The sequence below is a fragment of the Arvicola amphibius genome, chromosome 5 (genome assembly GCF_903992535.2).
Source record: "Arvicola amphibius chromosome 5, mArvAmp1.2, whole genome shotgun sequence".
NCBI lineage: Eukaryota > Metazoa > Chordata > Mammalia > Rodentia > Cricetidae > Arvicola > Arvicola amphibius.
In genome coordinates, this window is record NC_052051.1 from 46,883,008 (window position 1) to 46,895,742 (window position 12,735).

At 41.6% G+C, this 12,735-nt stretch overlaps 1 protein-coding gene across 4 annotated transcripts in view; it reads right to left on the bottom strand.

Annotated features, from left to right (window-relative positions):
- Window positions 1–10,777, bottom strand: part of Tmem87b (transmembrane protein 87B) — a 36,195-nt gene extending 25,418 nt beyond the window's left edge. For 3 of the 4 annotated variants that reach the window (XM_038329773.1, XM_038329772.1, XM_038329771.1), the window contains exons 1-8: window positions 10,577–10,776; window positions 8,951–9,011; window positions 7,238–7,332; window positions 5,130–5,261; window positions 2,946–2,996; window positions 1,220–1,310; window positions 710–771; window positions 323–506 (exon numbers count right to left, since the gene is read on the bottom strand). In XM_038329773.1, coding sequence (XP_038185701.1) covers window positions 323–506; window positions 710–771; window positions 1,220–1,310; window positions 2,946–2,996; window positions 5,130–5,261; window positions 7,238–7,332; window positions 8,951–9,011; window positions 10,577–10,741 — 841 coding nt within the window. In that variant the 5' untranslated portion in view covers window positions 10,742–10,776. Of the gene's footprint in view, window positions 1–322; window positions 507–709; window positions 772–1,219; window positions 1,311–2,945; window positions 2,997–5,129; window positions 5,262–7,237; window positions 7,333–8,950; window positions 9,012–10,576 lie in introns of all 4 variants that reach the window. The other variant, XM_038329774.1, reaches the window with a different exon arrangement.
- Between the last annotated feature and the right edge of the window lie 1,958 nt (window positions 10,778–12,735).

Here is a 12,735-nt window from a genome sequence, read left to right on the forward strand (position 1 = left end):
GTCCACTTTATTCCCGAGACCAAGTCTCTCACTGAACCTGCAGCTAGGCTGCTAGCAAGCAAGCTCGGGGATCTCCCCCCCAACACCCCCCCCCCCCCCCCCCAGTGTTGGGGTTAGAAGTGTTTGTGCGGCCACATCCGGCTCTTAAGTGAGTACTGAATTCTGCCTCAGGTCCTCATGTACTGAGCCATCGTCCCAGCCTTCTGACATTCTCCTGTTGGCTTCCATCCTCTTCACCTAGGTATAAAAGGGGCCTGCCTACAGCTCTCCTCACACTAGCTAAAATACACTACACATAACTCATGAAACAGTCAAAACTTACTTGACAGTCCAGTGCTGTTGATGTTTTGGTATTCACTATAAAAAACTGCCTTTTCAAGCATTCCTAGGAAAATAACAGCTGCAATCCAGAACTGGATTCTTAATATATCTTTCCAGTAACAGGCAGACCACATCAGCCAGAGGACACCATACAATATGTAAACAATACACATCACCATGTAAAACTGCAGGAAGAGAAACAGTGTTAGTAGCCTCTGACCCTTCGACTCAGAGAGCCGACATCTCAGGAGCTTCCCTTCCCTCAGCCCCTTCATTTCTTCATCACTCTAGAAGCAGAAACAGAGGGCTTGTCAGAGCATCCCTACAGAGAAGTTATACTACTGAATTCCTACAAATTAACTTGAGAAAAATGATGAGACATACTCACAATCATTAGAGGCCAGTCTGATGCAGAGATGTATCCATGAGGCCCCACCATAGAAAGAGAAACTAGTCACAGCAGGAGGGAGGAAGAAGAAGAAATTTAAGAGTTAACTAATAATCAGGGTTTGGGTTTTTTTGTTTTTGTTTTGTTTTTACGTTTTTTTGAGACAGTTTCTCTGTGTAGCCTTCACTGTCCTAGAACTCACGTTGTAGACCAGGCTGGCCTTGAACTCAACAGAAATCCATCCGCCTTTGCTTCCCCAGTACTGGAATTAAAGGTGTGCACTACCATGCCCACAACAATCAGGTTTTAAAAACATTTTAAACATAAACTCATTTATCCCCATCTATTAAAAAAGTATATTAGTATTAAGCATCAAGTTTTAAGTCTTCAAAATAGATGTATGGCAACAGATCCATTTTTGAAAGACATGTTTTAAACAGACAATATAGATTCACATTAATGATAAAAACTATAGAATACAGAGAATGCATACAAAGGGGTTAACTATACCATTCAAATTCCAGGTTGCATCTGCTTTTTCTGTTTTAATAGAAACGATGAAGATATGGAAGCCATCTTTCTGGGTTCTGGCTACAACATCCTGCAATAGGGAGAGTAAGACTTTGTTCTTTTAAACAGATTAGCAAGTGAGAAACAGTTAGACACTTTAAAACATCTTTAAAGAGTTTATCGGAACAGATAAAAGCAAAAAGGAATGGCAGGCAGTGGAAGGGAAGACAGTCCTGCCAAACTTTTTCTTACCATACACCCCCATACCCAGACGGGGAACAAAAGGTTCTCATCCTCAGTAATCTTCTACTACCTATACTGCCACAGGTTCCCCCCGGATTCTCATTCTGTACTTTCTTTAATATTATCACTCAAATATTTTTTCTATGCTGGTCTTGGTAGCACACGCCTTTATCTCAATATTTAGGAGGCAGAGGCAAGTGGATCTCTGTGGGTTCAAGGCCAGGTTGGTCTATATAAAGCTTCAGGCTATCCAGGACTTCAGAGTGAGACCCTGTCTTAAAAGGAAAAAAAATCTGGGCTGGAGAGATGGCTCAAAGGTTAAGAGCACTGGTCCTCTCTTTTAGAGGACCTGAGTTCAATTCCCAGCACCCACATGGTGATTTACAGCCATCTGTAATGAGATCTGGTGCCCTGTTGGGTCATGCAGGGATACACGCGGGCAGAACATTGTATATATAATAAATAAATAAAATCTTAAAAAAAAAAAATCTAACATTGGAATTCTCATCCTAATATTATTGAGAATTCAATTATAACAAAATGTTGTTTTTTAAAAATTGAGTTGAGAGAGAAGTGAGATAATGTCAAAATTAAGTCAGACTAGCCAGAGAAGTTGATTCTGAGGTCAGTCTGGGCAGCAGTAAGACTGTGTCACAAAACAAAATTAAACTATAGAATTGGTCCTCAGTCTCCACAGGGAAAGGTCCCAGCACCACCCCCAATAGGTTCCAAAATCCTTGAATGCTCAAGCCCTTCATATAAAATGCCATGGATGTGCAGTCTCCTGCACACTTAAAATCATCTCTAGGTTGTTTCTAGACCTAACAATGTAAGTGCTATGCAGACAGCATACGTGGATTGTCTAGGGAACAACATGAAAAATGTCTGTAAAATCAATATGGCACAGTCCACACCAGGGAGTACTTTCTTCCTTTCATTTCTTACTCTTCCACAGAATGAGATGGTTTGTGCCAGTCACTGCACTGAATGTCTTCCTATTAGATTTCTCTTTGGAATAGCTGAGGAAAAATGTGAAGTCAGCATACATATGCTCCATTTAAGCTCTCCTATGCCCACATGACCTACACATGACTCCTCCTGACCCTCTAGAGTTCTTACTCAATCTCTGCCTCTTAGTAATTCCCCAAAGGCCACAATCTCTCCCACCACCTGTGCTATACTCCTGTTTTCTCATTGGATAGTGACAGCAGCAGCCCACAGCTATACTGTCTTGCACACTGAGAAATGGAAATTTTTTTAAAGAAAAAAAAAAAACTGGCTGCAGAGCTAGTCTTCAAAGAGATTTTAAAACAAAAGCAGAAATAGTATATGTAATATATCGAAACAAAAGAAAATACTGTTTTAAGTAGTTTCTCTTTTTCTTTTCCAACTTAAATAAGTATCATTCTCCAAGCAGCCACCTGATTGATTTTTCAATCTCACTATAGTTTGTGCATATTGGATTTAAAGACAAAGGGTTTACCGTTGATCCTTCTTGGCTTGAAACATTTCTGCTGCCTGTTAGCTCTTTATTCTGGAAAAGAGTAAAACAATACCAATCTATATTACTGCAGATAATAATTCATTCTAAACAATGGATTTATTATCCAAGTATATTAAATTATAACAATTATCTAATAACAATCCACCCTAAATAACTATATTTCTATGGAGAAAAGTAGTTTTTAATAATTAAGACAAAGCTTTAGAAGAAAATAGATTTAAAAGTTGAATATCAGAAAATAAGTCTCACTGTACTCTGAAATGAATTAACAAAGTTCTTCTGTGGGGCTGGAGAGACAGTTCAGCAGTTAAGAGGACTGACTACTCTTTCAGGGGACCAACGTTCAATTCCCAGTACCATATGCAGTCCACAACTGTCTGTAACTCCAGTCCCAAGGGATCTGGCATCCTTATACATACATACAAGCAAAACAACAATGCACATAAAACAAATATAAAGTTTAAAAAAAAGCTACCTTAAAAAAACAAGTTCTTTTGCTTAAAAGAAAAAGTTTTTGCTTCCTTAATAGTGTGATTAATGTTGAAGAGTGGGTACGGTTAGAGAAATGCAGGAAATAAACAGGGGCTCTAAGTGCTAAAGCTCTGTACTTGGTCAAAACCTGCAGTTTCTGAAAACCACTTTTGTGTTCTTATGTTTATTATGCTTCCAAACACATTTTTAAAAGAACTTTAAATTTTTTACAAAGGCATTTTCACTTTAGAATTTCTAGGAAAAAGTAAATTATAATGATCCATAATCTCACTATCTGCTCATCTAAGAATTTCTATTGCCATGATAAAGTTCATGACCAAAAGCAGGACGGGGAGGAAAGGGTTTAATTCTTACAACTCTCAGGTCACACTCCATCACTGAGGGAAGTCAGGACAGGAACTTGGAGGCAGGACTGAAGTTGAAGCCATGGAGGAACACTGCTTACTGTCTTGCTCCCCAAAGCTTTCTCAGTCTACTTTCTTATAGAACCAGGACCACCTGTCCAGTGTCCTGTACCACCACCCACAATGAACTGGACCCTTCCACATTAATCATTAATCAAGAAAATTCCCCACAGACTTGTCTACAGCGATCTGATGGAGGCATTTTCTCAATTAAAGTTCCTCTTCCCAGATGACTATAGCTTGTGTCAAGTTGACACTCCTACCCCCTACTGCACCGCACCACCCCAAAACCCCAGGAAGTCAGGTATGACTGTTTTATTAACATTTATAAGACCACTTGCTGGGAGACAGAACAAGCACATAAGAAATGTTCAGGCTGGGGCTGGAGAAATGGCTCATAGGTTAAGAGCACTGTCTGCTCTTCCAGAGGTCCTGAGTTCAATTCCCAGCAACCACATGGTGGCTCACAACCATCTATAATGAGAAGGGATAAATGCAGGCAGAACAATTTATACATAATAAAAAAATCTTTAAGAGAAATGTTCAGGCTGTTAAATGCTGGTGACAAGGCAAGAAGACCTTTGGTAAGGGTAACAGATCACTGGTGTTAACACTGATAATCTTGACCAGGGCTCATATGACAGGATGCTGGGAGCAAAAGCCAGAGAACAGTGCAAAGAAGAATGGGAGAGAGCAGATCATAAAAACCTCTTGTAAGGGGGCTGGAGAGATGGCTCAGCGGTTAAGAGCATTGCCTGCTCTTCCAGAGGTCCTGAGTTCAATTCCCAGCAACCACATGGTGGCTCACAACCATCTGTAATGATGTCTGGTGCCCTCTTCTGGCCTGCAGGCATACACACAGAAAAAATATTGTATATATAATAAATAAATATTTTTTTTTTAAAAAAAAAACCTCTTGTAAGGCTGAAAAGAGAATGATCTGGAAGCATGATAGTGCACACTTTTAATCCCAGCAATTTGGAGGCTAAGACAGGTATATCTGAGTTCAAAGACAGCCTTGTCTACATAGAGGGTTCCAGGTCAGTTAGGACTATAATGAGACTACCTCAAATAAATAAATAAAATAAAAAAGGAATAGGATATCAATTTCTTACATCCTATTGCACACATGCAAAAGTTAAAACCAAGACTTAAAGGCAAACACCTTCCTTTCTGAAAATACTGACAAAACATTATTCAAGCTTGGCGTTTGTATTCACTTCAAGTAAAATCAGTTGATTTTTAACATGGTGAGGCAGATACTTACAGTTAATGAGGGAAATGCCTGTAAATCACTGCTGCAATCTAAGTTCTCACTTTTTGTTGTCCAACAGTCTATGTTCTTGAAATAAGCACAGAAGTCCGCATCAGCAGTAAATTCATGTTTTTGGGACAGCTCCTATCCAAGGTAAAATTCTAGGTTATAATTTACTTCTACACTTTTTTTTCTAGAAGAAATAAAATTTCATATCTAAAGAATGCCAAGAATTAATTCAGTTTGGAATATTTGAAAATATGCAATACAATAAAATACCAAATATAAAAAACTATTAACTATGATTCTAAGTATTGCTGAAGTGGCCATACCATTTTAGCCATTCCAATGTGTTTGTACCCAGTATCAAGTGCAATCATGGTCTTATTATGAGAAAAGAGATGAAGACACAATCATAGTTAGGCCTGGAGCATGGCTGCCTGGGAAACACAAAGAGACTGTCTCAAAAAACAAAACAGTAGTTGGGATTAGGGCTATGCATCTTTAACACCAGTACTGTGAGGATAGAGGCAGGTAGATATCTGAGTTCAAGATCAGCTTAGGTAAGTTCCAAGCCAGTCAGAGGTACATAATAAAACCCTGCTTCAAGACAAAACAAAAATCAATATGCTATCACAAAGAAATAGCTTCTAGAAAAATAAAACATGCCCTAGGGCTACTTCTATTTTATCCTATATGTAAAAATGTCACAAAGAAAGAGAAAAGTATTTACTTACAAAGAAGTAGAAAGCAAATGGTAAATAAACCAAAAGCAGCTAACCTAGCCAAACACTTCTGGACCAATAACAGAGGACTAAGCTAATGCACTAACACAAGCACTCCATCTTCCAAGAATTGCCTCTCACAGACCAAATACAGCACAATTGGAGCAGAGCAAATAAAAACATTGTCTCTGGGACACACAGGGAGACTCTGTCTCAAAAAACAAAATAGGTGGAAATAATGGCACACATCTTTAATCCCAGCACTTGGAAGGCAGAGTATGCAGATCTCTGTGAGTTTGAGGCCAGCCTTGTCTACAAAGACAGTCCCCCATCTTGAGAAAACAACAACAAAAACTAACTGATCATAGCTCATGAAACAAAGTAAAAATTAATGTGTCCATAATGCTGCCTGGGATCAACAGAAAAAAATAGAAAAAACAGAGCAGCTCATTCACAAAGAAAAACACTAAAAAACATAAAAGAAAACTGGAAATAATAAAATCATTGTTTGGCAATTATTATAACAATTGATTCATAAGGCAAGACTCATAGAAGGCTGCTAAAATAAATGGATAGATATTTGATGAAAAAAAAATAGCCCAGACATTTATATAGCTATAAAAATACTGTCCTACACACCAACAAAAAGCAGTAACTCTACAATGGAAAGATCAATAAGTACTTCCTCTATCAACTGTTTGAGTTAACATCACCAAACAAAGGACAACTCGGTATTGTATGGAATGCCTGCTAGAAGTACTTACCTGGAATCTGATCGTCAAGAAGTGGAGCTAGTCAAATTGAGGGACATTTGCTCTAAGTGAAAAGACAGAACTAATAAAATGGAGACCCAACATTACTCAGGATAGAAGCCAAACATAACAGAGAAGACTTCTAAGCAATCGTCGTAAGACCCATCAAAGAGCACCTCGCAAGGGGCTACAAGGAGCACCCCCAATCCAGAAGCGGAGACTCCATCCTTAGCACAGACTCTTTCCTCCTCTCTGCCCTTCCTCAGATGTCTCCACTCTCCTCAGAGACTGACTTGAATTCACAAAATCTACTTGTGCCCCTAAGGTTCTGGGTTCCTAGCAACTCATTGTTTGAATGATGAGAAACTTCAATTTGCTTCTCAAATTAAGTTGGCTGGTCACAGCCCTCCCACAAGCCTGATTTAAACATTGTTTTATAAGATACCTCACAAGGAGATTACACAGCTTATAGTTTTGTCAAGAAGCACGCACTTTCATTTATTGTCTTAAGTCACAAAATCAATTTGGAGTATTTCTCAGTTGTGAGCTCCACTTGTACCTACTCACCTGGTCCTCTATCAAATCCTTTCATTGATAATCCTTCCTCCACAGCTTTGTACACACTAGACTTGTTTCCACTCACCTCCTCCAGGTCAGGGTACTCGTTGTGACAGGTGTGATACTTCAAATGCCACTCTATGGTAAACTTCACAGGTGCAGAACAACTGAACGACTTCACTGTTCAGACAAAGAGTTTCATTGTACATTAATAACAGTCTATGTGGACTTGAGACTTCAAGAGTACTGTCTGAAACTGGCTGTTTTAATGCTAACATGAGTAAAACATTACTTAATTTCTCTAAATCACTGCAAAATGAGAAGGATAAATTCATTAAATTGTAACAGCTGGTTGAACTTACAACAACTATTCACATGTAAGTCCTATGTTATAATCAACTAAGCATCCTGGCTTGTTATGCTATGGCCTCTCTCAGTCTAACATATGTTAGACTCTTACTCGTCCAAACCATGCTGAATAAACTCCTTGCTGTGTAGCATGGAAGGCCAGCAGCTAACAAGAACAGTTCCTTCTTATGAACTATAATCTGCTGGAGTTAACAAGTGGGTGCTCTGTGAGGATGAGAGGCTGAGAACAGGCTGTCAAGGGCATTGGACACCTGACGTGATCTAGGACTAAGGCATGTTACCTGGAGGAAGAAAAGCAGGCTAGTCAAGTGAAGCAGTCAAGCCTAGTCTAGTTGTGAGTCCAGACCAAGGATGACTGCCTGAACACAGGTCACACAGACCGAGCAGTCTGACCCTTAGTTTGAATACCACAAAGCACCACCAATACTTAAAAGTTCTAGGTGGCATGATTAAGACTGAAAGGGTTAGATCTAAAGCCAGAGATCGAAAGCTCTTGTTGGGAGTGTCTATGCCACTACAGCCGACTTCCAGAGCAATAACCCAGAGCAAATTATCAGGAAAGGGCAAAGAAGCCAGAGCATCTTTCTCCAACATGGCCTCAGACATTTAAGAGCAACTCTGTAGAACGTAGTGGATGATGAGTACCAGAAGGTGAGGATCACTGAGTATCATCTTTAAAGGATGGTAACCCAAACAGAGCCCACAAATAAGGCTAATAGAATTGAAAAAGCTCTATTGTTATACATAACTAAGCCCTGAATGAAACAAAATTCTAAAATGTCAGAATCAATTAAAAACAAAAAGTTCAGTGTTGTAAAATATTATTTTAACTAGTCAAAGATTTGTTACATTTGTATATGCTACAGAATATTTAACTGTGTAAAGGTTTGTTACTTTTGTTTATGCTGTATTTGTTTAACGATGTAAGGATGTGTTGCACCTATTTTACCTTGCCTGACTAAGGCATCTAATTGGCCTAATAAAGAGCTGAATGGCTAATAGCTAGGTAGGAAAAAGAATAGGCAGGACTGGCAGGCAGAGAGAAAAAATAGGAAGAGAAATCTAGGCTTGAGATAGAAAAAAGAACCAGGAAGGAGGAGAGAATGATGGTCAGACAGGTAGACACCAGCCAGTTAGACATAAAGAAGCAGTGAAAGTAAGATTTACAAAAGTTAAGAAAGGTAGGTAACAAGCCCCGAGGCAAAGGTAGATAAAGAAAAACAGGTTAATTTAAGTTAAAAGAGCTAGGCAGAAATGTGCCTAAGTTAGGCCAAGCATTCAAAACTATTAAGTTTCTGTGTCATGATTTGGAAGCTTGTTTGTGGTCTAAAAGAAAAAATCTGGTACAATTCAGCTTAATGTATCTTACATTAGTTCATATTATTGGATTCATTTATAATATATCAGAGTTGTATATTAGTATACTTACCAGAAAACTTGATATCAGTAGAGTTAAACATAGTTTTCCTAAATATCAAAGGTCCTGATTTCTAAAATGAAAAACAAATACAGAAATATCTTAGTTAAAACTTTCTTTCTCTATTGTTTAAATCTATTTCATCTTCTAAATACAGTGCTCTAAATCCTGTGACACTGTCTGAGCAGAGTGATTATCTTTTAAAGTTTCCACATCTAGCTTTTGAATCAAGACATTTTAAAACCATAAAACTGGGGCTAGAGATGGCTGGTGGTTAAGAATGCCTACTGCTCTTACACAGGGCGTGAGTTCAGTTACCAGCATCCATTACCACAAGGCTCACAGCTCGCTATATACCCAGCTTGATGTCCTCTTCTGACCTCTGCAGGTACCTGAATTCATGTACACATTCTCCCCTACCCCTATACACATAATTAAAAATTAAAAATAAGTCTTTAAAATGCAAATTAATCACATCTCTTGCTCGCTTAAAACCCCATTGCTATGTCTATTTCCTAGTTATCTTCAGTAAGGATTGGTGTAGGAGGTCCTTCTTTCTATGTGTTGCTTGTATTGGTTAATGAATAACGAAACTGCTTTGGCCTGATAGGCCAGAACTTAGGTAGGCGCACAAGACAGAACTGAATTCTGGGAGGAAGAAAACAGAGTGAGAGAGGAACACCATGGAGCAGCCAGAGTCAGACATGCTGAATCTTTCCCGGTAAGCCACTGCCACGTGGCGATATACAGATTAATAGAAGCTGGAATAATTAGCATTTCTGCCAAAATCCCTGTAATGGCTCTCTGTAATTCATATCCAAAACTACCTACTGATAATTCCAGGTCCAAATCAAACCCCAAACAGATGGGGGAAGGGTATATGTCTGGCTCATGATAAAAAATTAAAAAAAATCCAAGTCAGGTGACACAATAAACATTAGTTTAAGTGCTTTGAGCTGCAATTAAAAGGAGTTCTGGCAATTCTGTGCCTATGAACCACAGTGCTCCCTCATCTGTGGCCAAATGGCAGTTGCGCTGTATAGCTGGCTTCAAACTCTCCTTCCTGAGTGAAGACGGCAGTCTTAAAAAGCTTCAAAAGTTCACAAGGCTGACAAGAGTCCGCCCTGAAGTAACAGGAGCAGGGAACAGTTGCTGGGGTGGAGTAGCTGCCTGCAGGTTGTAGAGTGGATCTTCAGTAGAGTGGATCATAGCTTTCAGTTCTTACCCAGCGACAGCCGAAGGGTTCGGTCCCAACGCTGTCGCTGGGAATGCAGAGACTGGGGGACTCTGAACTGAACAAATAAAGGCATGAGCTAGACACACCGTGCCCGGGCACAGAGAGGCCAGGACGAAGCCGGGGAAGAGACGCACGAGCAGCAAGAGCGTTTGGAAGGGGAAGCGGCCTAAGCACCTTGGGATCGCTCTTCCCTGAATCCCACATCGGGCAGAGGAGGGGACGCTCCTTTCCCAGAGCCCACCCTAGACAAAAGGCTCAGTAAACCTGTCAGAGGACCCACTGCCGGCCCGACAGAGCTCTAGTGAACAAGCACCGAGGCCAGACCGGTGCGCGGGCGGAGCTACCCTACCAGGGCCCTGAGAGTCCGAGGAGCGCCACGCCTCAGCCCCTAGGGTACTTACGTTATTGACAGTCCTCGTCCAAAGCCCGAGCTCAGGGACGGCGTCCACGGCCGCCGGGGCCCAGCACAGGAGGAACAGGGCGACGCGCAGCAGCTGGGCCCCGGCAGGCAGGCGGCGGAGGCGGCCGGGGGCGAGGCAGGGCGAAGAGCCACAGGCGGCGGCCATCTTGACGCGGAAGCCGCACCTGCACGCCCGGAACCCGGCCACGCCCCGGGGCCGCCCCTGGAGGGGCGGGCCCGGGGCGGGAAAGCGCGCCGGGGCCGGGGGTGCGGAGAGCGAGGAGGCGCGGTCAGAGTCTGGGAAGCGGGGCGGAACCCGGGAGGTGGCTTCAGGGACAGGCCTGGGAGAAACCGAGGAAGCGCGGAGGGGAGGGATGAGAGTCGGGAGACGGACCCGTGGCACAGGAAGGGGCGGGGCCTAAGGAGGAGGCGGGGCCAAGAGCTTAATAGGGAGGGTTTATGGTCGCGGGGCGCGGTAAGGAGGCGGGGCCTTCCCGGGTAGGGGCGGGGAAAGGCAGGACTGTAAGAGGTTAAGGGGTCGAGTGGGCGGAACTAGAAACTGCTTGGTGGGGAAATTTGAGTGTCTGGAAGATGGAGGCGGGGCCTGCAGGGAGGCTAGAAAATAAAGATCTGGTCTGGAGGATAATGGGACTCTCTAGTTAAGAGTTGGCAGAAATGAAGATCCCCGAACTGGGAGGTTGGAGAATCATGGGAATTCAAAGACAGTCTAAGCTACATAGCAAGCTTGAGGCCAGCTTGAGGTGAGCTACATGAGACTTTGTCTAAAAGCAATACAAAACAACAGAACGCTTGTTAAATAACCATCAAAACTCTAAAAGAAAAAAACGTTCCTAGAGCAATAGTCAGATTTCACCAGTAGGTGGCACTAGTAAGTTCATGTTTTATAGAAACTTGAATCTTACCTTTTTAGTTCCAATTAGATAACAGTTGCTAACTTCAGTAGGAGTTGTTGTCGATATCTCTAATTTACGCATTTTTAGTTAATTAATTATTTTGCAAGCACATTTAAGTTTATGGTGAAATAGAGAGAAATGTATCTTTGGTCCCCCCCAAAAACTCTCCCCCCACCTAAGCAATATCCCACGCTACAAGAAGGCCTTAATAGAGATCATTAAACCAGTAATCAAGTCAGAACACCTGTGTCTTACTGCTCATTAAGTATCACACAGCGGTAGACTCAACAGGGATTTTACACTATTGAAGAGCCGGTCCCCAGGTTAAAGATACTCGCTGCAAAGGCAGACCACCTGACTTCTTTCCCTGGGTCCACATGCTTAAGGAGAGAACAGACTCTGGCATGTTGTTCTCTAACCTCCACATGCTCTCCGCTGGATACATAAATAAAATGTAATTATTATTTTTTTTCTTTTTGTTCTTCGGGAGAGGGTTTTCCTGTAGCTTTGAAGCTTGTCCTGGAACTAGCTTTTTGGGGGGTTGTTTTTTGAGACAGGGTTTCTCTGTAGCTTTGGAGGCTGTCCTGGAGCTAGCTCTTGTAGATCAGGCTGGCCTTGAACTCACAGAGATCTGCCTGCCTCTACCTCCCGAGTGCTGGGATTAAAGGCATGCGCCACCACTGCCCGGCCGTAATTACATTTTTGAAAGAGTAATTACTTTTATATAATTAGATGTTTCTTATTCTAGGGTAATTTCATTGCCAAGGAAGAGTGGTACTGACATTGCCTCTTTAAGTCAGGCTGCCTTTATTACCACCTACATCCACAGCATTCTACCTGGATAAGATCAATAAAACCCATTATACAGTAAAGAGCTATCATCAGCGGGTGAATATAGCCTTTGCCCAATGTACCCTACCCTGGTTTGATTCCCCATCACTACAGAAAGAGCTAATAGAACTGGAGAAAGTGGCCATATCCTGAGGTGTCTGGAGACATGGCTCAGAGGTAAGAGCACAGGCTGCTCTTCCATAGGACCAGGATTCTGTTCCCAGCACCCCGGCCACAGCTCTACTTCCAGGGATCTGTTACCCTCTTCTGACCTTCCTGGGCACCAGCCACCCATGTGGTCCACGTTCGTACATACAGGTAAAAGACTCAAACATATAAATAAAATAAATAAGTCTAAAAATATTTTTATTTCAAAAAGTCTATAAGTAACTTTTTAAAAATCCTTATATTGGGG